Source organism: Aspergillus novofumigatus, assembly GCF_002847465.1.
Source record: "Aspergillus novofumigatus IBT 16806 chromosome Unknown P174scaffold_4, whole genome shotgun sequence".
NCBI classification, from domain to species: Eukaryota; Fungi; Ascomycota; class Eurotiomycetes; order Eurotiales; family Aspergillaceae; genus Aspergillus; species Aspergillus novofumigatus.
In genome coordinates, this window is record NW_020194277.1 from 1,702,561 (window position 1) to 1,728,048 (window position 25,488).

General features: G+C 50.3%; 11 protein-coding genes across 11 annotated transcripts; 4 read left to right on the top strand and 7 right to left on the bottom strand.

Moving 5' to 3' along the window:
- Positions 1-83: 83 nt before the first annotated feature.
- On the bottom strand, positions 84-1,114 carry P174DRAFT_420637 (60S ribosomal protein uL18; the record flags this gene model as incomplete). The annotated part of the gene is made up of 3 exons (XM_024824881.1): positions 84-945; positions 1,006-1,043; positions 1,100-1,114. 3 exons carry the CDS (start codon positions 1,112-1,114, stop codon positions 84-86), a joined length of 915 nt encoding a protein of 304 aa, XP_024682673.1.
- A 388-nt stretch (positions 1,115-1,502) lies between these two features.
- Positions 1,503-2,806, bottom strand: P174DRAFT_389140 (HAD family hydrolase). Its single transcript, XM_024823435.1, has 2 exons — positions 2,388-2,806; positions 1,503-2,333 (listed from the first exon to the last, which is right to left on the bottom strand). The coding sequence occupies exons 1-2, from the start codon at positions 2,439-2,441 to the stop codon at positions 1,599-1,601; spliced, it is 789 nt and encodes a 262-aa protein (XP_024682674.1). The 5' UTR covers positions 2,442-2,806; the 3' UTR covers positions 1,503-1,598.
- Positions 2,685-4,165, top strand: P174DRAFT_170831 (kinetochore subunit FTA4 family protein). Its single transcript, XM_024821228.1, has 4 exons — positions 2,685-3,052; positions 3,164-3,332; positions 3,385-3,447; positions 3,504-4,165. Exons 1-4 carry the CDS (start codon positions 2,887-2,889, stop codon positions 3,811-3,813), a joined length of 708 nt encoding a protein of 235 aa, XP_024682675.1. The 5' UTR covers positions 2,685-2,886; the 3' UTR covers positions 3,814-4,165.
- A 91-nt stretch (positions 4,166-4,256) lies between these two features.
- P174DRAFT_460188 (uncharacterized protein) lies at positions 4,257-5,727 on the top strand (the record flags this gene model as incomplete). The annotated part of the gene is made up of 3 exons (XM_024829853.1): positions 4,257-5,066; positions 5,146-5,218; positions 5,270-5,727. 3 exons carry the CDS (start codon positions 4,257-4,259, stop codon positions 5,725-5,727), a joined length of 1,341 nt encoding a protein of 446 aa, XP_024682676.1.
- A 407-nt stretch (positions 5,728-6,134) lies between these two features.
- P174DRAFT_170842 (L-rhamnose mutarotase) lies at positions 6,135-7,000 on the bottom strand. Its single transcript, XM_024821229.1, has 3 exons — positions 6,582-7,000; positions 6,360-6,496; positions 6,135-6,288 (listed from the first exon to the last, which is right to left on the bottom strand). Exons 1-3 carry the CDS (start codon positions 6,709-6,711, stop codon positions 6,205-6,207), a joined length of 351 nt encoding a protein of 116 aa, XP_024682677.1. The 5' UTR covers positions 6,712-7,000; the 3' UTR covers positions 6,135-6,204.
- Positions 7,001-7,154: 154 nt separating this feature from the next.
- On the bottom strand, positions 7,155-8,918 carry P174DRAFT_450999 (MFS transporter; the record flags this gene model as incomplete). The annotated part of the gene is made up of 5 exons (XM_024828988.1): positions 7,155-7,339; positions 7,402-8,216; positions 8,277-8,552; positions 8,601-8,680; positions 8,751-8,918. 5 exons carry the CDS (start codon positions 8,916-8,918, stop codon positions 7,155-7,157), a joined length of 1,524 nt encoding a protein of 507 aa, XP_024682678.1.
- Positions 8,919-10,602: 1,684 nt separating this feature from the next.
- On the bottom strand, positions 10,603-14,293 carry niiA (nitrite reductase niiA; the record flags this gene model as incomplete). Its single annotated transcript, XM_024824882.1, has 9 exons — positions 10,603-11,527; positions 11,586-11,743; positions 11,794-12,266; positions 12,317-12,519; positions 12,575-13,099; positions 13,159-13,241; positions 13,293-13,832; positions 13,893-14,043; positions 14,118-14,293. The coding sequence occupies 9 exons, from the start codon at positions 14,291-14,293 to the stop codon at positions 10,603-10,605; spliced, it is 3,234 nt and encodes a 1,077-aa protein (XP_024682679.1).
- A 1,229-nt stretch (positions 14,294-15,522) lies between these two features.
- On the top strand, positions 15,523-18,481 carry niaD (nitrate reductase NiaD; the record flags this gene model as incomplete). The annotated part of the gene is made up of 7 exons (XM_024829854.1): positions 15,523-15,796; positions 15,866-15,965; positions 16,022-16,280; positions 16,338-16,573; positions 16,625-16,848; positions 16,900-17,523; positions 17,589-18,481. 7 exons carry the CDS (start codon positions 15,523-15,525, stop codon positions 18,479-18,481), a joined length of 2,610 nt encoding a protein of 869 aa, XP_024682680.1.
- A 388-nt stretch (positions 18,482-18,869) lies between these two features.
- Positions 18,870-21,826, bottom strand: P174DRAFT_389151 (tubulin gamma complex associated family protein; the record flags this gene model as incomplete). The annotated part of the gene is made up of 2 exons (XM_024823436.1): positions 18,870-21,574; positions 21,685-21,826. The coding sequence occupies 2 exons, from the start codon at positions 21,824-21,826 to the stop codon at positions 18,870-18,872; spliced, it is 2,847 nt and encodes a 948-aa protein (XP_024682681.1).
- A 178-nt stretch (positions 21,827-22,004) lies between these two features.
- On the top strand, positions 22,005-23,360 carry P174DRAFT_441368 (uncharacterized protein). Its single transcript, XM_024827292.1, has 4 exons — positions 22,005-22,263; positions 22,351-22,496; positions 22,562-22,754; positions 22,811-23,360. Exons 1-4 carry the CDS (start codon positions 22,080-22,082, stop codon positions 23,152-23,154), a joined length of 867 nt encoding a protein of 288 aa, XP_024682682.1. The 5' UTR covers positions 22,005-22,079; the 3' UTR covers positions 23,155-23,360.
- Positions 23,361-23,416: 56 nt separating this feature from the next.
- Positions 23,417-25,258, bottom strand: P174DRAFT_441369 (isocitrate dehydrogenase (NAD(+)) IDH2). Its single transcript, XM_024827293.1, has 6 exons — positions 25,058-25,258; positions 24,916-24,981; positions 24,662-24,748; positions 24,478-24,600; positions 23,696-24,415; positions 23,417-23,625 (listed from the first exon to the last, which is right to left on the bottom strand). Exons 1-6 carry the CDS (start codon positions 25,145-25,147, stop codon positions 23,554-23,556), a joined length of 1,158 nt encoding a protein of 385 aa, XP_024682683.1. The 5' UTR covers positions 25,148-25,258; the 3' UTR covers positions 23,417-23,553.
- Between the last annotated feature and the right edge of the window lie 230 nt (positions 25,259-25,488).

Genomic DNA, 25,488 nt, shown 5'->3' on the forward strand with positions numbered 1-25,488 from the left:
GTGTGAGAAGTACACTTTTTGTTGAACTATCCCGCTCGGTGATACTTCCAACATGACCCAGCTGCCATTTCACTGAAGCACATTTAAGCAGCGAGCTCACGGATCTTCTGCTCAACGCGAGCCTTCCTCTCCTCGTGGGACAGCTTGGTCTTTCTGTACTTCTTGCTCTCGGCCTTCCACTCCTCCTTGGACTTCTTGGGCTCCTCGTCCTCGTCCTTCTTGAAGGGGTCCTCGCGGATGGCCTTGTGGGCCTCAGTGTAGATGTCCTCGAGGTCACCAGCATCGATCTCGTTCTCGATGTACTTGGCGAACTGGCTGCGGTAGCGCTCCTCATCGTCGTCGGCGAGGGTCTCCATGTACTCAGAGACGTGGCCACCGAAGATGTAGTTGCGGAGGGTCTCAGCGTCGAGCTCCTCGGACTCAATGTCGAAACCGGGGAAGCGGTTCTCAGAGTGGGGGATGAAGATACCACCGTCGGAAGCACCCTTCATGGCACCGAAGACACGGGCACCAGTGGAGGTACGGACAAGACCAACGTCAAGGAAGGCCTTGAATGGGCGGCGGGTGCCATCGTCGGTCTCGACGGCCTCGGTGAGCTTGTACTCACCATCGGCCTCCTCAACACCGGTGAACTGCTCGTCAAGGCCGAGCTTCTTGAGGGTACGGCGGGCAAGGAGCAGACCGGTGGCATAGGCGGCAGCCCAGTTGGTCAGACCCTGGGTGATACCATAGCGCTTGAGCTCGTGGGAGTAGGCGCTGGCGAACACCTTATCACCGGTGATCTCAGAGTAGACGATCTGGGTGATGATGTCGCGGTTGGTGAAGCGCACAACGAGACGGTACTTGGGAGCGTTGTACTTGTTCTTGGCCTGCGTGATCAGGCGCTTACGGGCATAGTAGTCGGTCTTGCCCTCTCTGCGGCGGCGGTACTTAGTCTGGTAGCGACTGTGGTTGAGATTGTTAGTTCTGCGGTCACCCAAATGATAATTCCACCCAGAGACTCACCTGTAGTACGCGCTGTTCTTGACGAGCTTGTGGAAAGGCTACAAGAAGAAAAACCCCCGAGTCAGCAATTTGCGCTTCAGAAACATTCAAACACAGGCGTCCGAAGCATCTTGCAAAGACCCGTTTCCCGTCCCACACAGCGACCAACAAGAAATAAAAAAAATTTCGCCGATCGCCAGGACGACTTGGTAGAAAGGTGAACAATGCAGCAGGTGCTATCATTCACCTGAAACAACAATAAGACTCACCATCTTGACTGTTGCCGGGAATTGAAGACCGAGTTGTCGACGTTGGCTGCAGAGGAGGACTGAAGAGGTTGGAAATTTCGTGGGCTGACTTTGTGGATGGTTTCGCTTAGCGTGGCTGCATCCCAGCACAAATTGAGGTTGGCCACGAGCGGGGGACAACCACAACGGAGTACAGACAGCACTACGCAGTATCGGTAGACAGTTCGAAAAATACTATGAATAACACTACACTATTCTAATTAATTTGGAATATTGCACATGAAGAATATGGCTCAAAGAAGAATAATCTACAAAAAGAATATCTATCGCATTTGGCGCAGTATTTGCGTTGCAGTTCCTTTCGGCTCAAAGCTTGGCCTTGTCCCCAGCTTCTAGCAATTGCAGGCCAGTGATCTTCTCTAATTCTCTGATAGCATCCTGTGTCCGGCCAAGGTTGACCTTGATTGTTCGTAATCCAGCCTTCTTTGCGGCCTTCAAGTTCTCCCCGATGTCATCGAGGAAGATAACATCTGAAGGCTCTACCCCTTGCAAGCCTCTCTTTTTCGCCAATGTGTCCATCTCCTTCAGCGCAGCTGCATAGATCTTGGGATCTGGCTTCCTGAGCCCTGTATGCGCCGATGAGATGAAAAAGTCGAATTGCGACTTGACGCCGTTTGAGTCACTGTTATAAGGATGCCCATCAGGGAATATGACTGTATTTGACAGAGCACCAATAATGAACTGCCCTGACGCTTTCAGCTTCTGCAGCGCCGGGTACATGTATGGGTCTGGCGTCCTTGACACTCGCATCATCTCCCAGAAGAGCCATTCTGCGTCGATTTCGGGCAGTGGGGGTGCCGATGTTGGCACACCGGTTGTTTGATTCTTCTGCAGTCTCTCATGGAACTGCTTCCATAAATCTGGGTTTCGTAGATCTCCGTTGAACGCTTTGAAGAAGTCCGCATCCAGTTTTATCTCGCCTCGCTCAAGCTTGTGCCAGCTGCCGTTTGGCGATGTGCGCGAGATACTGAAATTTACCCATCCCTTGGGGATGCTGTTTGCAAGCTCATAGTCCAGAATGGCTTGAAAGGGAGAAACGACCTAGCCCTCATCAGTAAAGTCTTCAAAGATATGGTTATTATTCGGCAGCCTTACACATACTCCTCCAATGTCGAAGAGTAAGCCCACTGGCTTCTTGTTTTCGAGCATGATGCAGAATAAAATTGAAGAAAGCCGTGCGGTATCTTAATGGAGGATTTATTTGACTTCAGTTAACCAAGTCACTCCGTATCAACTTGCTGGGCTGAGGCCGGTATTTGTTACTGCGGAGTAGCAACCAGGCCAGAACACCTGGTGGATTGCCGAGGTTAGAGAAAAGTAGAGCGTAAGCCATCTACCTCTCTAATGTGCTCACAAAAGCCGAGGAAGGGACTTGCATGATCATTAATTATTTTGACCACCACTTCGCATAAATTGCAAGTCGCAGAACTATAATGGACACAATTGCTACGTAGGAAAGATCATTGGATCCCACAGCGAGAATGTATTGTCAATATCACGTGATCTGTTATCGATAGCGAGATTCCACGCGACGGAGCTGTCTGCGCGATCCCTTCGGTTGTCGAATTGAGGACGCAGGTGTCGATATGGGGCAATGGATGCAAGTCGAACTGTCTTCGAACTGAAATCAGCATTTATCAGGGCGCAGGTGCGGATTCTGTCAGAGAGCCTTGAGCCACCGGAAGATTGGAGAATCTACGCGACTGAGTCGGAGGAGGATGAGTTGAGTGATAAGGCGGTTCAGGATGCGCTGCAGAAATGTGAGTCTGTCCTAGGCTTAGTCCTTTGCTGCCTGCACTGCTTGATGTCCTCGAGATGGGAATTAATTGCAAGTCCATCTCAATGTGTACTCAGTGACTTAACGTTTCTAGTAAACGGAGCCTTGAAACAGCACAATCGCATCATCTACTCCTCTCAAGCAATTCAACATGTCGCGCAACAAATCACAAGCCTTTACTGGTCATTAGTTAGTCAGGCCACACACACTGTTGGATTTTCCGACAAGCGGTTGGAGACTACAGTAGATTTGTGCAGTCACCTGTGAGTTCTGCGATACGGACGCCTCTCAGCCCACCTTGCTGACATATCGCAGCAACATTACTCAATTGCCCGCGGAATTAGAGGACCAACATGCAAGTGAGGAGGAGCGGTTAAGGTTTGAAATCACACAAGATAATTTTTGATTTCATCTGGCTGATGGTCGTGGTACAGGTATCAGGAGCTACGAGAACGGCTTATGCGCCTAGACATTGAGCGACAGCAACGACAACGGCGCCTTGACCAGTTGAGGCGGTTACAGAAATTACTGGAACCTTTCACCGAGCCTCAGAACAATATCCAGCCCAACCTTGTCACGAGAGACGGTGAGCTTGTTCAAGAGTTGGAAAAAATGCGAATGCTTGTTGCCCGCGTCGGCGGCCGGATCGAGCAGAGTAAGGAGAGGAACACCTCTTCGGAAAGAAGCCCGCCTTATGCATTAGGAGCAGATGAGAAGCTTGCAGCGCTTCTCGACATGACATGAGCAGACCTGAACTCAAACTAGGCAGAGGTCAGATACGAAGACACCAAGAAATCGGCCGAGACGGAGACTATCTGTTATTCCGAAGTAAGGCAGAAGACATTCAAAGCTTAGTACTCTGTAGTTTGTATCATATTCCCGGTAGAAAATGACTGATGCGATTGCTATTTTTATGTCATTAAAGGGTTGCAAGGGGGTTTGAAGGGAAACCTGGGGCAGATTGACTGCAGCGGCACGGCAAATTCACATACAGCAGGTGCCAGCGACATAATAATGAAGAGAAAATCATGAAACTAATGGACTACTTTCCTGCTAGTCACCATTGTCACCTACTCCTACCTGTCGCAATTTATCGTTTCTTGCCCCTCACTTAGTGTAGAACAATCATCCAGATACTTTTTTATTCCAGAGCTCCCATCGTTCACCACTTCCTATCAACTGGCAATATGGAAGGGATGGAGAATGATGATTCCAGTGCTCCAGTCTCCATTACTAGTGAAGATGATCGGAGTTGTGTTTCCGAAACTCCGGCGCTTGACTGTTTTGGTGTTGGCGTCCCTCCAGCTTCCCCCAAGCTTGACTACCCTCCTCTAGCATCTCCGGCACCGCGAGAGCTCGAGCTGGATTCTTCACTTCCACAGGCATCCCCGGAGGAGTCCCTTTCCCTTGTGTCACTGGCCGATAGTCCACTCTTCTGTCAGACACCTCAATCCGGCACCATCGACGCGTCTACTTTCCCCGCGGATTCCAAGGCACCTTTCGTGCGTGGACATCGCCGTCGCTCCACCCACGTTAGTCGTCGTGACCTTGAGAAATTTAGAAAGGAAGTTCTAGGTATTGTTGAAGACCCTTCTCTCTGGTGCGAGGAGGTTGGCGGATCTCCAGCAAGCATCAATCCGTCTACGCTCGACGAATTGAACTCTGCCTTCGCTTCCGCGAGTATGTCCCTGAACAGCGGCAGTGGTATTCCTAGCAACAACCCTGGTTCGGGCATGTTCTCTAATTACGTCGACAACACCGGTAACTCCGCAAATTTGCCCAACGCTTCTCGTCAGTCGATGTCCCCCGCCATGCCGAGCCCCTCGACTCAGGTCAACGGTAGTGGAATACCCGGTATGAACGCTAGCATACCTATGAATGCCGGCCATCAAATGGATCTTCATCATCTGTATGAGATGGTGTTGGAGCTGAGTGAGGTTTTGAAGAACAACCGCGAGACGACCAAGAGCATTGTATCTACTGCGGAGGAAATCATGGTACGTTGGTCGGATCGTGAAGGCTACACTGTAGCTCTGCGAATCTGCTGTTTGGATGTTTCGCTGACAGAGATTGCAGAAGCGTGCCTCTTCCGAAGGAACTACTCCCAGCTTGCAGCAGGTCAATGGTGAAATTTCCGGTAGGAAGCCAAGTTTACCATTGTCTCTCGAATTTAAAGGCCGCTGACAGTTCTCTATGTTAGCTGCCCGTATCGCCGAACTCGAACGTGCCCTCGCGAAGGAGAAGCGCCTTGTTGAGGTTTTGAAGCAGGAACAGGTCGAGAACACCAGACTGATCGGTGAATATGAAGCAGCTGTTGGAACCATGGTCGAACAGATCCGCAACTACTGTCAGAACAACAACATGAATTTCCTTGCTCAGAAACGCCACTACAACAATCTGCTCCAAGCCGAACGCGACGCTCATCTGGAAAGTCGTCTCGACCGCGACCATTGGCACTCTCAGACCATGAAGTGCGCTGAGATGATCCGCACTGCCTACCGCCTTCGCTGCGAAGAGGAAGAGTTGCCCATTCGCATCGTCTCTGGTTTACAGAACGAGGTACGCGCGTATCGCAATGCCCTTGGTATGGAGCCAGAGAAACCAGAGGAAGAGTACGGTTGGGAAATTCTCAAGGATGTGCCCCCAAGCGTTGACTAAAGGCGATGGTCGTCCGCATTCCGCGAGTACAAGCTTGGGATTCAACGAGTTATGACAGTCCTCTTTTGCTTGCTTGATGGATAAGGCGTTCTTGGGAGCAAATCTTGGGTGGTTGCGGAATTTCCTGGTGAAGATACCCATCTCTGCAATGCTTATCTCTACGGTTTCTTCGTTCGTTCAATCTTAGCGTTACCGGCGATGCTCACCCAGTGTCTGGATTCCTGAAAATCTGGAGAATCCTGGTTGATATCCACGATTTTGGAAACCATCTTGACTCCTGAGCATCCTAATGCGACAGGCACTTTGCTTGAATTTAATAATCCATTTGCTCTCTGCTGCTAGCAGCAGTATTGCATTATCTTGTGCCGTTTTTAATCGGAGCATTCTTCCAGCTCCGGCATGTCAATGTCGTACCTGAATCACCGAAGCAAGGGTCTCGTAAGTATTAAATTATTATGCTGGCATCTAATCCAAAGTTCAATCGGTGTAAAAGACTTCGTCCAGGACCTTCCACCACCCAGGGCCCTCTGCACTGCCCACAGCACCAGGAATGGGACTCTCCTGCAAGTAAGAACACATCAGTGTCGACCCATTTTTTATGTTCGTAACTTCAGTCAGCTGAACCAGCATACCTGCATCCCATCAGTCATCGCCCACCACTCCCGCACTTTCGGATTCGCCCTCATCTTCTCCATATCAGCCTCATAGTCGTCCCCGACATACTTGAACGTCGCAAATAACGTGCGCTCATTGTCGAAGAAGATCGAGTCTACATAAAGGTCATAATCACTTAATCAGCTAAGCCCCCAGCATGCTTTAATCTCTGCATATGGAAAGGTAAAGTCTCTACGCACAGTCTCTGATATTGCAATCCTCGATCTGCTGCAGGACCTCGGGCCATACGTTCGCGTGGCATTCTTTATAGGCCTTGACGGCGGAGGGCTTCAGGTGGACGATTTGCGCGATGCGGCGGACTGGTGCCATTTTTTTTTTTTTTTGGCTGGGTTATGGGCTGTTTCGGTTTCGGTGAGATGTGTATCAATGCGATGCTAGCTATTGATATTTTTATTGAGAAGGATGGAGAAGGAACTTGTTGTTCTGTTCTGATTGTGATGCCCCTCTTAGGATTCCGCTCGGGGTGCTTTGACCCGAGATTGGATTATGTGGGGGATTTGGACGGAGTACAATTTCTATGGTGATTATTAAAGATGGACAAGGTTATATCTAGGTGTGAGATATGTGTATGTTTGAGAATCATGAATCTTCATTAAGACTAGTAATAAAATTCCAAGGTGATATGTGAAGAGTTCCCAAAGCAGAATGCATCCAAACGCCGATCTATGTATCGCTGATGATCCGAGGTATCCAAAATGCAAGTCGAACGTGGAATCATGCAGGAGGTTCTATCGTAACAATTCGTATTGTGGTCATTGCCGCATCATTTGGGATTTCGGTACTGGTCGAATCCACGAAACGGCCAGGTTGGCGGCGATGGAGATCACGCCGATGATCCAGAGGGACCGGCTGTACTGCGTCTCATTGCATCGGATGATGATGGCGAAGATGATTCCGCCAAGGTTTCCCATGCCGCCTACGGCACCGGAGACAACACCTGCAGAGACAGATCGTTAGCAAGTGGGGCTTCAGGGAAAGGACGGAAGAGAGGTATCTTACCATTCGCGAAAGGATGAACGTGAGGTACGACGGCGAAGTTGGCGCCATTGCATGCTTCCAAGAAGAATGCCAGTCCGGCGGTGAGACCGAACATGGTTGCTTCGGATCGAGGGTCGGTGAGGCCAATGGCCAGTTGGAAAGCACCCGTGACAACACCGAGGAAAGACAGAAGAAGTTTCTTGGACCATACGGCTCCTGTGTACTTGTACAGCATGTCTGCAATGAATCCACCAGCAGGACGGAAAACGACGTTCAGAAGGCCGAACATGGCTGCCCAGCGGCCGGACTCGGTTTGGCCCATGTCAGGGAAGTTCTTGGAATAGAATTCGCCCAGAATGGAGTTGATAGCGAGCTCGGATCCAAAGGAACAGGCATATGGGATGGCAACAGCGGCTGTGGAGAGACTGAGAAGAACGTTCATGACCTCCTTGCTGCTGGGGGCCACCACGGTGTCTGTTCTGAGGATGTCAACCTGTCCAACAGCTTGAGCTTCAGGATCGACCATCTGAGGTGTCTGGATACCCTTCTTCTCGGATTGCGGAGTAGATAGATTGATAGACGGAGGACCAGATGGGCGGGTAGAGGGGCTGCCCGACATAAGATTGATGATATTGGCTTGGGATTCATTGTTCTCCTTCATCCAGATGTGGCGCTCCGACCAATTGCCAGTAGGGGTATCCTCGCATATGAACAGCATGCAGAGAGCCAGGACGACGATGATTATGAATGGGACAATGTAGGAAACGCGCCATGCTTTATGCGGTGCGAGGCCTTGAGAGTGAACAAGCGAGTCGTAGATAGCAGGCATGATGAAACTGCGAGGACAAATGTCAGAGAGCCCCATGGCGGTAGATTTACCCGGGCGGGCGTCTTACTATGTGATTCCACCTCCAGCATTACCCCAGCCTGCGGCCAGAGAGTTGGCGGTCCCCACAATGTTCTTATCGAAGAAACCGGTGCACCATACTTGGCAAGGGACAAATGTACCACCAAGGATGCCGACGAAGAAACGCAGTGCGATTAAACCACTAGGGGTGGTCACCAGACCAGCCATAGCCGTAGGAATAGAGCCACAAAGCAAGAGGCCGATGAAAACAAGTCGAGGTCCGAAGCGGTCACATAGCGGCCCAGCGATGAATCGAACAAGGAATCTGTGCTCGTCAGCGTGCTTGATTCAGAAGAACTTTTTCAATACTTACGTAGCCAGAAGAGCAACAATGTTCGAGTTTGCGACTTGTTGCTGTGTCATATGAAGATCTTTGCGAATGGTCACCGTTAACTAGACAGCCAGTCTCAGTCAATTGTTCCACTTCTCCAAGTGCTTCCCGTATAGGAGACCATTGACTTACCAGAGGTGGAAATGCATACCATGACAGGAATGCCACCATGAAGCCGAGCCACGAGAAGAAGAATACCCGGCCATATCGGTCGAAGGGATTGAGGACTGGTATCGACCTTGCTTTTCGGTTACTGGGGTTGATCTCCGGAGAGACGACAAGTAATTTGAGTGTGTCCATTATTGCCCGAAGTACTTCCCCTGCTAGTTGGTCGGCGTACAACCGAGAGTTGACAAAGCAGACAGTAGTTTGGACCGATTGATTGCGCAACGGGCCACCAGTTATTCCAAGACAAGTAGACTAATGAGAATGTATAAGAAAGCTTGATTGCTGTCTAGATCTGTTCGGCGGACTGTCATGGACAGGAGCAACGGCTATATAAGATGATGCCTCAGAGGCAGAGAAAGGTGTACCAGAAAAAGACAAACGACGTAAGCGCTGCAGACATCTTGATTTCCATGTGTGGCAAGCCTAAAGCATCAGCTATCTCCTAGGAGTGTTGCACTGATTCGAGGCCATGTAGCTACATGGCCTATGACGGACGCATATCCTCCGTATAGATTAGATCAGAGGGAGCTGCTGTCTTTTTGATATTCGTAACGGATAAGCAAAGATGAGAAAAGATAATGTCAACCCTATCTTCCCAGTTTAACTGGACGATCCACTTGCCTTTTCCCATGGCGTAGTTCCTGACAATAGGAGTCGTATTATTGGACAGTCATCGGTCCAACACCTTGGTAATCGTTTTTTTGATTCACAGAGCGTCTGATACAATTATCTGATAGACGGTCTGAAAAGGGCTGCAGGGTAGCTAGCCCGCGTACCAGCCAATGCACTGCAGAGATAAGGGTTCGATAAGAGCCAAATCTGGAGTCATCGTTTCCCCGTTCGGACCGCCCTGATATCAGGACACAGATAGCGTCTGTATTGGTATTTGCTGATCCCGCAGGCATCTTGAGCCTACTGATCGACAGAATGGCCACAAAGACCATGGAACTAGGAACGAAGGACCCGCGTGGGATTCTCGGTAGGTCATGGCCATGGGCGAGGATGAGCCGGAGGTGTTGATAACCGGGTTGCACCTCATTGGACAGTCTCCCGGAAAATGACGCCCTCAGAATCTTCCATGTGCCTGGAAGAGACAGATAGTGGCGGCATTGCCGTGTGTCACAGCCTCAGAGCACATCTCTCTTCCGACGCAGCCAGACTGGGAGACGAAAATAGTGAGGGCTGACAACGAGCTCCGCGGAAATGTGAAGAAGAAATGCTCTCCTTTTAAGGCAGCGATGGAGACAAAAGTGGATAATCCCAGTGGGGACCGAGATAAGGCCAGAAATTGTCTCGACCGTAGTCTGCCCGAATGGAGGTGGAAGTCTGAAAAGTGGGAAAGCAATACGTACCATAGATAGGGGAAGATAAGAAACGATCAGCGGTGAGCCAATCAGTCAGGCCGCCAGGCAATGGCTGTTTCACGTGACTGGTGTTACCCTAATGCTGATACCATTCCTGCCTCAGTCCATTCAGGCGCCAACAAAGCCTCTCCTACAGCAATCACCATTTTTGGATGAGGCATTCCCGATATGTACTGATATATTGCAGGATTTGGCTCTCCATGGAACAAATATGCGACTTTTGCAAGGATGGCATACACAATGTTTCCGATCATAATCAACTATATTGTATACTAAAGGACAAGGATATCTGTGCAACTCATAATACATGCAAACATAGCAAGTAAAAAGGACCCAATGTTAATGACAACCGGTACGCCTCATCTGTATGCCATAGTCATGCTACCAATCAATGATGTTTGCCGCCTGTGTCGGCGGCGCTTGCGTACTGATATCACACGCCTTCTTGCCCCTCATGCCCTTGTACCTCTTGTCGACCTTCTGGAACGGGTCTGGTGCTTCCCCTTCTTCACCTTCCATTTCTCGGTTCCCAGAACCGAATCTAGTTCCTCCACAGGTGGCAGCTTCATATACACCCAGCCGTCGTCGCGTTCCTCAACCGGGAAGGTCGCAATGTTCATGCTCTCGTCATTCGTGCAACGCCCTGCCTGCTCACCGTTGAGCTCGAAGTTGCGTTTGTGGTAAGGGCAAGAGACCCAATATTTACCCGCATCGTCATCGCCAATCAGGCCGTCAGATAGGACGAAGGCGCGTTTGTGCGGGCACATTTGTTGCGTGGCGTAGTACTTGCCCTTGACCTTGAAGATAGCCAACTGAGTATCCCCGCGCTTGATGTTGGCCGAGGAAATTTGCGGGTGCTCATCTGAAAAGTAGTTGGCTTCGACGACAGGCTGCCATGATAGAGTCGACCACTGGTGACCCTTGAAGTCCTCGTTTGCAGAGTCCTTGGGCCAGTATGTGGGCCGCTGCTGTTCACGTTCTTTGATGACCTCAACCGTGTCGACAGTCTCATCGCTGTTGGCGAACTGTTGAAAGTACTTGCGTCGCTTAGGATTGCGGACCGTCTCAGTCCACTCACAAAAGTAGCTGTTCACCAGTTCTTCCATCTGCTGTTCCATCTCAGCGCCAATCCCCAATTTGTCGTCGATGATCACCTCTCGCAGATAGTTGATTCCGCCGGGGAGGTTCTCGATCCACCGGGCAGTCCGCTGAAGTTTGTCTGCCGTTCTAATATAGAAGATGAGATATCGATCAATGATAGGAATGACTTTCTCAGGAGGCACATCTTTCGCAAGCAATTCCGAATGCCGAGGTTTGGCACCTCCATTGCCACCAACGAAAATGTTGTATCCCTTCTCGGTTGCAATCAATCCGAAACTGATCAGAAATTAGCCGCATGCAACTTTACAGTCTAGAAAAACGATCTTGTACTTACTCCTTGTTCTGAGCTTCGGCGCACTCTCTGACACAACCAGATACCGCTCCCTTGAGCTTATGAGGTGACCGAATACTCTTGTAGCGCTCCTCCAGTCGAACCGCCATTCCAACACTGTCGCCGATACCGAACCGGCACCATGTAGTTCCGACGCAGCTCTGATAGAATACGTCAGCTTGGAAACATAAACCTAAACGGGTGGCAGTACCTTGATTGTGCGGAGCGACTTGGCGTAAGCGTGACCACTCTCCATTCCCGCATCCACGAGCTCCGTCCAGATGTCAAGTAGATCTTGCTTCTTGGCACCAAACAAGTCAATACGCTGACCTCCTGTAATCTTGCAGTAGAGGTCGTATTTCTTTGCCACCTGACCAATGGTGATCAGCTTATCCGCAGTGATCTCACCACCAGGGACTCGCGGAACCACAGAGAACGTTCCGTTTCTCTGGATATTGGCAAGGAATCGGTCATTTGTCTCTTGAAGGTCATGAAGCTCCTTGTCCATGATGTGCTGGTTGAACAAACTCGAAAGAATGGACGCAATGGCAGGTTTGCAAATCTCGCAGCCTAGAGAGTTCGGCTTCCTTCCCACGGCCTGCATGACATCGACAAATGTTTTCAGTCTCTTGACAGCGATTACAGTATAGAGATCGGCTCGTGAATATGGGATGTGCATGCAGACTATAACTTGGTTAGAGCATACCATTAGAGTCATTGCATCAGACACTTACGATGGTTAGATACTTCTTGGCCCATGTCCAGCATGGCCTTGTTGAAGATCGACTGCACCAATGGCATACAGCCACCACAGCCACTCCCTGCTTTCGTGCACGACTTAACCTCGCCAATAGTCTTGCATGTACCACTCTTGACATTTTCAACGATGTCCCCTTTTGTGACATTGTGGCACGAGCAGATCTGAGCGTCGTCATCTCTGTGGTGTTCGTGTTAGTGCCTTTTCCTGTCCAGCACGCAATCGCAAGACTTACAAATCGTCGGCATTCTCTTCGCCGTCCTTCTGGGATCCAAGGATAAACTGACTGGGAGGTACTTCGAGAGGCTTCTGGCTCTTGACCATCTGGTTCAATTTCACGTAGTCCTTGGTGTCGCCAATCATCATACCTCCAAGCAAGTACTTCCCATCCATAGTGAACAAGTACTTCTTGTAGACTCCGGCGAAGGGGTCCTTGTATGTCAATGCCTTGACATTGAGCTCTTTGTCGCCATCAGCGCTCACAGAGCCATCGACAATCGATGGCCGTTGCCCCGGAAGGAATTTAGGCCCATCTCTGTCGGCAAAGAAGTCTCCAAAGCTGGCAACGTCAACACCAAGGAGCTTGAGCTTTGTGCTCAGATCGGGTCGCTTGAAGCTCTTTGGCTCCTTATCGGGATTTGTCAGGTTGAAGGAAAGCACATCGGCCATTTCAATCCCGGGTGCGATGATCCCGAACGTCTGATTCTCCCAACTAGCACATTCGCCAATGGCATAGATGTCGGGAATGGAAGTTTGTAAACTAAGATCGAGTATCGAGTCAGTTCACGATAGATATCTGAAAGAACAATATGTACTGACCTTTCATTGATCACAAAACCTCCCCGTCCAGCGCACTGAATGCCGGCAGGAGGCCCCAGCTCATCTCTGGGTCGCACTCCAATCTAGAGGCAAGTTTAGCAGAGTACTGATGGTGCTCTTCTATAGAGACTTACAGCAAAACAAATGCAGCAGCAGTCAACCTCTTCCCCATCTTCAAAGATGATGCCAGCGACGTTGTTGTCGTCATCCGTTTTGATCTTCGCGACCCGCTTCTCGTGTAATACGTCCAGGCCAAGCTCTCTGATCTTCCGAGTTACCAGCGTGCCGGCATCACCGTCGAGCTGCCGTGCTAAAACCCACTTATTGCGGTCAATGAGTTTGACCTTTCCGAAATCCTCGAGATCTGTCATTGCTTTGGCTGCTTCCAGGCCCAGCAAGCCTCCTCCTACAGTAACCGCGGTCTCGCCCTTGTGCTTCGAAGCGAACTCGATGAGACGTTCCAGGTCTTGGATTGTTCTGTAAACGAAGATACCCTTGGCATCATAGCCAGGAGTGTGTGTGGGGAGTACTGCATCTGAGCCTGTAGCGAGGACTAGGATATCATAGGGGATGACGTCGCCAGTTGACGTCCTGACGGTCTTGTGGTCAGGGAAAATGTCGGTGACTTTGGTGTTGAGGTGATAATCGAATGACCGGTCCTCGAACGACCCGTACTATGTAAACTTAGTATCAGCTGGATGGAAAGCCTGAATACTTGATTGTTAAGTACTTACCCATTCCTTGGGATTGAGGTACAAATCCTCGATCTTGCGATGTTCAAAAAATGAGGAGAGACCGACACGATTATAGGCAATGTGCGGCTCCTCCCCAATCACAACAATATCGTACTTGCGTCTCTCTGCATCTTGTTTGACGATTTTCTCACTATTTGATGGTACCGGTAGTTAGTAGGCAACCCTTCTCGAGATCGGTCCTTATCCATCGAGCTGGCAACATACATGAATGAGATCGCTACCATGCCCAACCCGACGACCACAATCTTTTGCCGCCGGTTCGGGTCATTGTGACGATAATCTCGGTCTCTGACAGATTCGACGACTGTCGCATGGGATATACCGTTGCTGATACTGCTGTGGACAGCATCGTTGTTTCTTGAGCTGTCAATCAACGGCATCGTGACTAAGCCTCAATGCCAGTATTGACCACAAGTCATTACAAGGATATTAAACTCTCCTCTCTATCTCTTTTCTAGGGGATGGCTGAGGACCTCTCTGCTCATATACAATCTACAAGATTGGCTGACTTGGCATCCACGAAGAGGCGACCAGTCAGTTGCTTTTAATTTCTGCTAATAATTTATTGTCATCGGCCAACCCTGCTACGATCGCATCCACCTATGTTCGAGCCTAATCGCCGATATTCGCGGAGAGTCAAGCCGTACGACATAACACCATCGTGGGGTTGTTAGTGATTGTGGCAACAGGGACCGACTATCTCTGCATGAAGACATGTCTATTATCGTCAGGGTGGACTGATAAGAACGATAGCGGATCTCCCTTTCTATTTCCGCGGAGACTAAACCAGCCCTTTGTCACCCCTTATCTCTGCCGAGTGAGAGCCCATCCGAGCACCAAAGATAAGCAGGATTGCTTTTGCCTCCACCCGAATAATTCCAGATCGACTTCCATGGAGATACCCGGGGACCTATGTCGGTTGGTCTGTCTATCTATGATCCTTACCACAGCCACTGAGCCCGGGAAAGTGGCACGGTCAACAATAAGATCAGAGCCGCTGGACTTGCTTCTGGGATCGTCCCCTTACTTTCGTCCCACCGTGGCGGGTGGGAGGAATGGGCCTCATTTTTGAAGAAATGTCTCATGATTCTCCCTAATTCCACAGTGTGCTCCAAGGGCGCCCAGCTTGTTTCCATGCCAATAAAGGTACAGGCTGTATTTCCTCGTCCACAGTCCACACTGGCGTGAGAGCTCCTATGATATGGCGGATACCAGACCCAGTTCTCATTTGCACTATCGGGATCGCAGCGATCCGAGCAGATACCGTGGTAGCTTAAGGCTTATCTAGCTGTTTTCCAACCCAATACTACCATGAGATCCCGCGGAGATCGTCATCATGAACATATCCCCGGCCTACTTCCAGCCTTTCTCCGAGGCCATTGTTTGTACAAGTAAATATGGCAATTTCTGTGTCAAGAGAATGTGTCTGACTAGTGGCTTCCTCACTTGGAAACAGAATGCGTCATTTTCCTGATTCATTCCAGTCTGACTATGGTTGCCTTCTTCTGTCTGGCCTATCGTAGAGGGATTTCTAGTCTAAAAAAGCCGGCTCGCTTCTCCGAGTTCCCTTCATTCTATACCATCATCATCAGCCGTGGTACTCTGAGCGATGGCGACCATAACCCAAGTTCAGACACAGGAGACACAGACAGTCTTGCCGAAGAGCCTTACGGTAGTACCAGGCCAGATCACAGTCAAGGAGATCTCGAATCTCGACCTGCCAGATATCCCCCTTCCACCGCCATCCACGAACCCGACTGAGATCCTCGCTCAAGACAAGGGCACACCAGACAATCATGTTCCTCGAGACCCTCGGCTCATCAGATTAACGGGCGTCCACCCATTCAATGTCGAACCTCCACTGACAGCCCTGTTCAATGAAGGTATGAACTCTCTTTTGAAGCTCACTTTATTCCAATCGGCATGGCACTCGGCTCACCACCCACGTAAAGGTTTCTTGACATCACCAGAACTCTTCTACGTCAGGAACCATGGACCTGTCCCTCTGGTGCGTGACGATGATATTCCAAACTGGGAGATCAGCATCGAAGGGTAAGTGATTGTTCGATGATGTTGTTCAAATGCCGAGGGAACTAACTCTCGTAAAGGCTGGTCGAGCGGCCCGTCGTCTTGAACTTTCGTCAGATTTTGCAGAAATTCGATCAGATCACAGCCCCAATTACACTCGTATGCGCCGGAAACAGACGCAAGGAGCAAAACACAGTGCGGAAATCAAAAGGTTTCTCTTGGGGACCAGCTGGTCTTTCAACTGCCCTTTTTACCGGCCCCTTGATGGCGGATGTTCTGCGGTACGCGAAGCCACTGCGTCAAGCCAAGTACGTCTGCATGGAGGGTGCAGATAAGCTGGTCAGTATTCCTCCTGGAATTGCCATGCCATTCTCTGGTCCACTGACTTTGCTATAGCCTAATGGCTATTATGGCACATCAGTCAAGCTCAATTGGGCCATGGATCCCAACAAATTGATCATGCTTGCGCATAAGATGAATGGCGAGCCTCTTCGTCCGGATCACGGTCGTCCCTTGAGAGCTGTTGTACCTGGTCAAATCGGCGGTCGAAGCGTGAAGTGGATCAAGAAACTGATCTTGACTGATGCACCCAGTGACAACTGGTACCACATCTATGACAACCGAGTATTACCGTAAGTGGACCGAAAGACCTCATAATGGCCACCTGCTGAGCTTTGCAACAGAACGACCGTCTCTCCCGAAATGGCCGCTTCAGATCCGATGTGGTGGCGTGACGAACGCTATGCCATTTATGATCTCAACGTGAATTCTGCTGCTGCGTACCCTCAACACAACGAAGTCCTTGATCTTGCGACAGCTGGGCCATCCTACACCGCCCGGGGTTATGCATATGCTGGAGGAGGCCGAAGAGTCACTAGAGTCGAGATCTCGCTGAACAAAGGCAAATGTATGCTGTTCATTCTTTATCATCTCTTAGCGAAGCTAACTCGTCTTACAGCTTGGCGTTTGGCGAACATTCAGTATGCTGAGGACAGGTACCGCGACTTTGATGGCGAATTGTTCGGCGGCAGAGTCGACATGCCTTGGCGTGAAACATGTTACTGCTGGTGTTTCTGGTCTCTCGATATTCCTGTGTCCGATCTGGAAGCTAGCGACGCCCTGCTAGTGAGAGGTATGGATGAAGCGATGAGCGTCCAACCCCGCGACATGTACTGGTCCGTTCTCGGAATGATGAACAATCCTTGGTTCCGAGTAACGATCACAAAACAGAATGGGACATTGTTGTTCGAACACCCTACTCATCCTGTCATGGCCGGCGGCTGGATGGAACGCGTCAAGAAGGCTGGCGGCGATCTGACCAACGGCAATTGGGGAGAGAGCCAAGAAGGAGAAACAGTTGTAGAACCCGAACCTGTGAAGGAAATCAACATGAAGAAGGAAGGCTTGAATCGAACTATTAGTCTCGAAGAGTTCAAGAAGAACAACGAAGAGGGCGCCCATTGGTTTATTGTGAAGGGAGAAGTTTATGACGGCAAGCCGTTCCTTGAAGGTCACCCGGGAGGAGCACAGAGTATCATCTCTTCCATTGGGCTGGATGTGACTGAGGATTTTTCCGAAATCCGTGAGTTCTGCAACAACCGTCCCTTTTTTCTCTTTGAGAGAATACAGAGCTGACTTCAATAACAGATAGCGAGACGGCGAAAGCAATGATGCCTGACTATCACATCGGCACAATGGACGAGGGGTCCCTGAAGGCGCTCAAAGAAGCCGGCAAAGAAGAAGAGCCCAGCGAGCCTCGTGCACTCTTCCTCCAACCACGGTCATGGACGAAGGTGAAACTCGCAGCAAAGCGGGATGTTTCCTGGGATACGCGCATATTCACCTTCGAACTGGAACACCAGAAGCAAAAGCTGGGCCTACCGATTGGACAGCATATGATGATCAAGGTCCAGGACCCCACAACCAAAGAAACTATCATTCGGTCATACACCCCGCTCTCCGATCCCAACAAAGAGGGGTTAGTTGATGTGCTCATCAAGGTCTACTTTCCAACGCCAACTGTACCCGGTGGAAAAATGACACTGGCCCTCGACCAGCTTCCCCTGGACTCAATGATCGAGTGCAAGGGCCCTACAGGCCGGTTCGAGTATCTCGGAAACGGCAGGGTTACCATTAGCGGTAAGGAGCGGCGCGTACGCTCCTTCAAGATGATCTGCGGCGGTACTGGTATCACCCCGATCTTCCAAGTTCTCCGCGCAGTGATGCAAGACCCTCAAGATCCCACTTTGTGCGTTGTCCTCTTTGGGAACAGGCACGAGGAGGATATCCTGTGTCGAGCCGAGCTCGATGCATTTGAGGCATCAGATAAGAACAAGTGCACGATTGTACATACTCTCAGCAAAGCGCCAGACACATGGACTGGCCGGAGAGGACGCATCGGTGAAGCACTTCTGAAGGAGTTTGCGGCGCCTGACGATGAGAGCATGGTACTCATCTGCGGGCCTGAGGCGATGGAAAAATCTGCCAAGACGATCCTTTTAGCCCAGGGGTGGAAAGAGTCCAATCTTCATTTCTTCTAGGTTGTTTAGAATGGCTGCGAGCGTTTTCATAGCGATCATGATTACTGAACGGAAGGCTGGCGTTCTGGGACTGCATGTATGGGAATAATTTGGGAAATAACGAGGTAAACGAGATCGATTATGTCATGTCAATAGAGATACTTGCTAGGTATTCGCACATTCGCAAATGAAATGTTACGTCCTATGCAATGACTGGAAAATCTCTGAAAGTTGCTAGCTGAACACAGAACGAGGTGACGTGAAGTGTGTTTCAGCCCGTTAATGACCCCGTTCACAGCGAAGCAGCATTCGAATCCGTGCGTACTTGTGGTGGCCATGATTTGAAATAGGCAGCAAGGCAACTTCGACCGGGGTTGACTTATTCATGCAGTCATCCGCGTTGACTCGGTCAGTAGTATCTTTTCATGTCTAATCGCACCAGAAGACGCTCGAAAACGCTTATTGGTTCTGCTCTCGACCCGCCGGCGAACTTGGATGAAGCCTTTACCCCATCCAACCCGCGCAGGTAGCCGACAAAGGCCGATGTTTGTTTTCGGAAGGTCGCATAGAGTTGCGCAATTGTATCTTCGCTCTCATGACGAACCCCCTCCAGCCCATCGAGCCGGGACAGCGGAGCAAATGTCAGAATCGTCCCAAAGATCTTCTCAAGCAATCTGGCGGCCTCGGCGTGTCTCTTGCTCAGGAACAGGGCGAAGAGCATCTGGTCGAGGGTATCTTCGTGGTACCTTCTCAGCCAGGAAACGGAGTGTGCTGCTTCTATAACACCGTCTATGTCGCCATGCTCAAGGCAGTATTCAATTCTCGTAAGCGTATCCTGGAAACTGTGCCAGGTAGAGCCGACGCCGATGTGAAAACAGTAATCGCTGACGGCAAGGACGAAATGTTGGCAGTCGATGCGGAATCTCTGAAAGAGATTCCGTGTATCCCCGGAAAGAGAGCTCCTTGCGGTTGAGTCGCGAATGAGACCTCTGACTACCGAAACCATGCGGATCAGGCGTAGCAAATGCTTGAATAGGCGGTCGTATTGATCTAAGGATCGCTGCGTTATAATTGTTTCCAGGACTGGGGATGGTTTATACTGAAGACGGAGAAAATCGAGTGCTTCAATGGCATTTGGATCCTTGCATTTCACAATCTCTTCATCGGTCAAGTCGCGAATTGAGAAACTCAATCCACCAGGAAGCTCCCGTTCCCTGAGGAACTCGGCATTACTTGAATTGTCTAGGCGTTCGTCCAGGTTGCAATCACTGAGAAGGCCGATCAATACCAGTCGCAACTCGGAGCTCGCAGGAGGCCAAGTGTCCCGATTCCCTAGGCGCAAACCGGTATGCACGCCGCTTCGTACGACGCCTGATCTACGTTCGCCACTCTCCATTTCAGGATCAAAAAGTGAGTGCGAGAGGCGCGAAGCAAAGAAGCCATCACCCAACAGTTGAAATCGCCACTGCAGGGTGAGGTGGTATCTTAAATTGTGTTCCTTGAATAAGAGGTGAAGACAGGAAAAGTCAATGAGTAAAGCTTGGGAGGATAGTAGAGGCGCCAGAGAAAGGTAGACAGCGGATATCATTTCTGGTCCAAAATTGTGTCTGTGTGGATGAATTGGTTGAGACATCTCCAACGTACTTGTGTCGAACAATGGTCCAAGTTCGTCATTTTCTAAGGAAGAGTTACTCGCAAGCAACCCGGTCGTATGCTTGGAATCATCAATGTCGAAGAGCTCGAAAGCACCAGAGATAGCTTGGTCGTCTCCGGCAGAACCAGACTTCTGCATTTGGTCTTCTGCAAGTACTTTATCCTTCCTCACTTGCCCCGAGTGTTGGCCCCGACTGTATCTGAGGATTTCCGAGCGGAGTTGAGCTTCATATTGCTGGGCTTTCTTTTGGATTCTCTCGATGTCGGACCAACTTCCCGCACATCGCAAACTGGGGCCATCTTTGCCTAGAATGGCATCTTTTGCTACTGGGTGTTGAGGATGGTATTGTCTGAGTAGCCGCAAGCTTCGACCTGTCTCGAATATCAATTCTGCTTGCTCCGCGGGGATAAAGGTCGGCATTTTTTCGGGATGATAACGATATTGCAAACTTGCTGCTTTCGCACTTCTCGAACCTGCTCTACCCTCGTATCGCTCTACGGCCAGGAAGCCTTCACTCTTCGCAGCCATTTCCACTAATGCGGGTGTCTCAGTGCGCAGGCCAACCCAAGCTTCCACGTAATGGAGCCAAGGTGCAATCACACGAGCAACAAGTTCATGAAAAAGATTTTCCATAGAGCCGAAAGTCTGAGAAAAATGAGCCGCCTTCTCAATGACAGCAGAGATTATTTGCGCATCTGACGCAGCTTTCTGGACTGCTTCGACTATGTTCGATAACGCACCAACCAGTTCACCACACCGCTGAAAAAGTGTCATGATTTGAACGAGGGACGAGATTTCCTTGAAATAGTTAATTATTTGCTTCTCAAGCGTGTAGATAATCACAGCCGCAGCACTGGCAAAAGCAGATCGAGCAGAGAATTCCTTGGGCTTGATCCGGGTCCGGCGCGCAAAGTCCCTTATGTTGTACATAGCCGTACCACAGCGGAGGACATCCTCAGTCAGGCCATTGGCAACGGTGAGGCTGACCCCAGAAACGCGAACGTTGTCAGATACCCTTTCGAACGCTTTCCGCTGCTTATTGTAACGGAAGAATATGGAGCTCCAGCCGAGCCCCAGCCTGAATAGAGCATGGAAAAAAACATCATTCCGAGCCACACGTCCCGCGTCTCTAGATCCATTTTCGCAGTACTGGCGTGCCAAAGCCGAATCAAAGCCTTTCGAACCGGACTCGCTGAAATAAGCGGACGTCGGCTCGAGAGACGATCGATCATGGTACCTCTCCCATGATCTCAGCGCAATCTCAGGAATTGTAGCGTTGTGCAGGTTTTCAAGAGTCCAGATACTATCTGGCTCAGCTTCAGAGATATCATTGTTCTGGTGGCTAAGGTTATCGTCTACTTGAGTATCACTGAACGCATCCGTGATCGACTCTGCCGTTTGATCGAAGAGGAAAAAGGTATGCCCTTCGATATTATCCAGCTGGGGCAATGGGTCTGCATCTTCCGCGCGTAGCTTCAGAGGGCTCTTAAAGAACCCCTCATTCAAATCTTTCAAGGAGAAGCTGTCAGCTGCCCATGATTCGCGTCAAGTGCTCATGTGTGGAACGTACCAGGTAGGTTCTCATTCCATTGGAATAAATCCGACGGCTGCAAAAATTCCAAGGTAAAATTGGAAATTCTCCACAAACCATCGCTCGAGAACGGATCCGCGTCATACTGGCCTTGATCCATCGTCATCCATGCCGTGCCCATTTCATGCATACAATCCTCGACTCCTTATCAGCATCCTGAGCCTTAACGCGTTGTTGGCGCGCGATCACATGCTACTAAGCTTGAAGCGTACTAGCGCCTGCGCCCAGCCAACGCCCGGGCCACCGTTTGTTAGGGAATCCGAGGCGCCGTTGCGCGCATCGTCATACCTGACCTGAAATAACCAGACAGGATTTCCATTGTCCAGGCTACCTTCTGTAGCTCACTGTCTGTCTAAAGGCAGTGCTATGTTACAATGCCACCTAAGAAGAAACCAAAGCTGACTGATGTCCAAGCCGAATCTGCGCAGCCGGCCGCCGATACACCTGCCAGTGAGCGCGCAGGCAAGCCAGACAATGGGCACTATTTGGTAGCGGATCCCTGGACAGATGAGCAGGAGACAGCTCTGCTGAAGGGGATTATCAAATGGAAGCCAGTTGGTAAGTTCCACCAATCTCTTACTCAACGTGGTCAATGATTTGCATCCACAAGACAAAAAACAAACTAAGCGGTGCATATATCTCAAGGCATGCACAAACACTTCCGTATGATAGCAATCTCCGAGTTCATGAAAAGCCAGGGCTACGCGCCATCGAATTGCGAGCACACGCGGATACCAGGAATATGGAAGAAGCTAGGGACACTCTACAACCTGCCTGCGCTCGATGAACGTGTACGTAATGGCAGGCGCGCGTTTCCTCCTTCAATTGCGGTGCTGAAATATTTTTAACGATCTAGGAAGATTCGTTGATTACAGAACCATCTGATGACCCTGACGGATCAAAAGACTTCTATTGCCCGTTTGAACTGCCCGAAGACGAATACGGCGACCTGATGTTCGAGAGGAGGCTTGCGATGGAGGGATCCGCGTCACCTAATCCCAGTGCGCAAGCAGAGTCCAGAAGATGCAGTACAATAGCGGATACAGATGGTGAGAAATTATTATTATGACTACTCGCGTGATTCTAATTCTTGTTCTGGTTATAGAACCACGCTCATCCCCAGCACCGTCACGAGGCAGAAAAGGAACCCGCAGCGCTCGCCAAGGAACGCGAGGCACCCGTTCGATGAGACTCCAAGTCGAGATTGAATCTCGTAAAGGATCGGGCGCCGGGGAAGAAGACGTAGGGTCCGAGGGGACCGGGGCAAACGAAGAAGGCGACGAGGAAGGGTCAGATGGGGCGCAAGACGAGAGCGAAGAGGACGAGGCGGAGGGAGACACAGGCGGCTCACCAACTACAAGGAGCACACGTGCGCAGACGACCAAATCCAGACCAAAAGGAGGCAGGGGCGGGGGAACAGGAACCAGAAGAGGTGGTCGGCGACGATAGGATTCAGCTCCTTGGGGTTCTCTTTCATCTTTTGACATGATTTTGCATTTCGATACCTTGAAAAGCTCGGAGCAGGCGTTCGGCAGGATTTATGTATGATTATGCAGAAGCCATGACGCTTGTACTACTATGATCATCTTTACGTTAGGGTCTGGCCAGTACGGAACAAGCTTCAAATGAGAAACACGGAGTGTGTCGTCGACCACTTGGATGTACTGTTTGTTTGCAAGTACAGAAGCGACCAGTGAGGTCGGATCGTATAGGAGCACAAAAAGGATAACTTTCGGTATAAGTGGCATCTTACTAAGTACATCTAAGTACATATAAAAAAGATCTAGGGTCGTTCAAGGGCTAAAAGTAGGACATTTGAGGGAATAGTACAATTCAACGGCAAGTCCCTTACAGGCGCTTGCAGATAGCCTCAGCATACTCGTGAGTCTTGGCCTTGCCTCCCAGGTCACCAGTGAGAGTCTGCGATATAGAATGTTAGCATCCGTAAAGTTCCATAGAACGGAACAGATCATCACGGGACTGAACATACCTTGCCCTCAGCCAGGGTGTCGAAAGTGGCCTTCTGAATACGAGCAGCATGCTCGGTGAGACCCATGTGCTGCAGCATCATAATACTGGACAGGAGCAGAGCAGTGGGGTTTGCGAGCCCCTTGCCAGCAATATCGGGAGCAGAGCCGTGAACGGCCTCGAAGATCGAGCACTCGTCACCAATGTTACCGGAAGGAGTGAGACCGAGACCACCGATCAGGCCGGCGCACATGTCGGACAGAATGTCACCGTACAGGTTGGGCATGACAAGGACCTTGTCGTTGTAAGGAGTGGGATCGGTAACGATCTTCAGGCAAGAGTTGTCCAGCAGCTCAGCATCAAACTCGATATCGGGGAACTCCTTGGCGATTTCGCGGGCAGTGTTGAGGAACAGACCATCGGACATCTTCATGATGGTGGCCTTGTGCACGACACGGACCTTCTTCTTGTTGACCGAACGAGCGTACTGGAAGGCGAAACGGAGAACCCTCTCGGAAGCTTCTCTGGTGATGAGCTTGATGCTCTGGACAACACCATCGACAACAACGTGCTCAATGCCAGAGTATTCACCCTCGGTGTTCTCACGGATCAGAACAGTATCGACGTTGTCGTAAGGAGTCTTGTACCCGGCGACCGAGCGGCAGGGACGCAAGTTCGCGAACAGGTTAAAAGTACGACGGAGAGTAAGGTTAAGGGAAACGTGACCCTTACCGACAGGAGTCTGCATGATTTCGTCTTAGTACTATATTTCTGCGGATCGCCAGGGGCACGAGGTTGACTAACAGCAAGAGGACCCTTGAGAGCGACATAGTTCTTCTGCACACTTTTGATGGCGTCGTCGGGAATAGCGGTCTTTCCGTCCTTCAAGATGGGAGTGACGTCGACGGGCTCCCACTTGATGGGGGCCTACAGCTAATTTAGTACTCAATTCCCCGGCGCGAGAGCGAATAAGAAAAGCGAGCTCTACCTTTGCGGCAGCAAAAATATCCTTCACGGACTGCGCAATTTCAGGACCGATACCGTCACCCTCAATCAGGGTGACTGTGTACTTTCCCTGTTGATCAAACATCGTCAGACCCGAGTCCTTGTAATATTCTCATATTCCCCCAAAATTACTGCTCAATGGCTGCCGGAAGGTCGAATATTCCATGAAGCAGCGGCGGATGTCACCAGACAAGACGAAAGGAAAGGTAAAAAAAAGGTGATCGAGGCTTGACGTACATCAGGACCCTTCTGTCCCTTGAACTTGGCGACCCGTTCGTCAGCAGCTGAGGCATAACCGCGCAGCTAGATAGAAACATTAGCTTGATCAGTTTCGCAATTGAATGGAGTCGAATGGGATCGTCTGAAGATCGTGTATTACCTGCGACAGAGGCGAAGCAAAACCTGGAGACACACGTGTTGTCCGCAGGCATTGGCGGGCCGGGGCAACAAAATTTCTGGCAGAGATCATTGTGATAGGTCCCCGGATCAACGACCGACGTTCAGGTTTTAGAGAGGAGAGTAATTGAAGGTAGACGGAAAGAAAGAGAGAGGAAGAAGAATAGTACGCGTGGCGGGTCACTTGTGCGGGAACTTTGGAGGCAGAGAGAAGAGGGTCTTTTTGCAACAATTATCCCGGTAACCCGAAAGCCACCACTCAATCAATCCTACTGCAACCTGAGGTATCAACTACGCAAGTGGGTGCGGCCGGTCCGACTGGCCCCGTTCGGGAAGCCGCTATTCCTAACCCGGTTTGACACGTGGGCGGTATGGTCACTACTTACTCTGTTCCTCCTCCTGGATACCTAAGGT

Coding starts and splice junctions, on each gene's coding strand:
- P174DRAFT_441368 (XM_024827292.1), top strand. CDS start 22,080: ATGCCACCTAAGAAGAAACCAAAGCTGACTGATGTCCAAGCCGAATCT. Junction 22,264..22,350: donor TATCAAATGGAAGCCAGTTG/GTAAGTTCCACC, acceptor ATATATCTCAAG/GCATGCACAAACACTTCCGT. Junction 22,755..22,810: donor TACAATAGCGGATACAGATG/GTGAGAAATTAT, acceptor TTCTGGTTATAG/AACCACGCTCATCCCCAGCA.
- P174DRAFT_170842 (XM_024821229.1), bottom strand. CDS start 6,711: ATGGCACCAGTCCGCCGCATCGCGCAAATCGTCCACCTGAAGCCCTCC. Junction 6,497..6,581: donor GGATTGCAATATCAGAGACT/GTGCGTAGAGAC, acceptor ACCTTTATGTAG/ACTCGATCTTCTTCGACAAT. Junction 6,289..6,359: donor CGATGACTGATGGGATGCAG/GTATGCTGGTTC, acceptor TCTTACTTGCAG/GAGAGTCCCATTCCTGGTGC.
- P174DRAFT_441369 (XM_024827293.1), bottom strand. CDS start 25,147: ATGATCTCTGCCAGAAATTTTGTTGCCCCGGCCCGCCAATGCCTGCGG. Junction 24,982..25,057: donor TTGCTTCGCCTCTGTCGCAG/GTAATACACGAT, acceptor GTTTCTATCTAG/CTGCGCGGTTATGCCTCAGC. Junction 24,416..24,477: donor CTCTCAAGGGTCCTCTTGCT/GTTAGTCAACCT, acceptor GAAATCATGCAG/ACTCCTGTCGGTAAGGGTCA.
- P174DRAFT_170831 (XM_024821228.1), top strand. CDS start 2,887: ATGGATGCAAGTCGAACTGTCTTCGAACTGAAATCAGCATTTATCAGG. Junction 3,053..3,163: donor TCAGGATGCGCTGCAGAAAT/GTGAGTCTGTCC, acceptor TAACGTTTCTAG/TAAACGGAGCCTTGAAACAG. Junction 3,448..3,503: donor AGTGAGGAGGAGCGGTTAAG/GTTTGAAATCAC, acceptor GTCGTGGTACAG/GTATCAGGAGCTACGAGAAC.
- P174DRAFT_389140 (XM_024823435.1), bottom strand. CDS start 2,441: ATGCTCGAAAACAAGAAGCCAGTGGGCTTACTCTTCGACATTGGAGGA. Junction 2,334..2,387: donor TCGACATTGGAGGAGTATGT/GTAAGGCTGCCG, acceptor GATGAGGGCTAG/GTCGTTTCTCCCTTTCAAGC.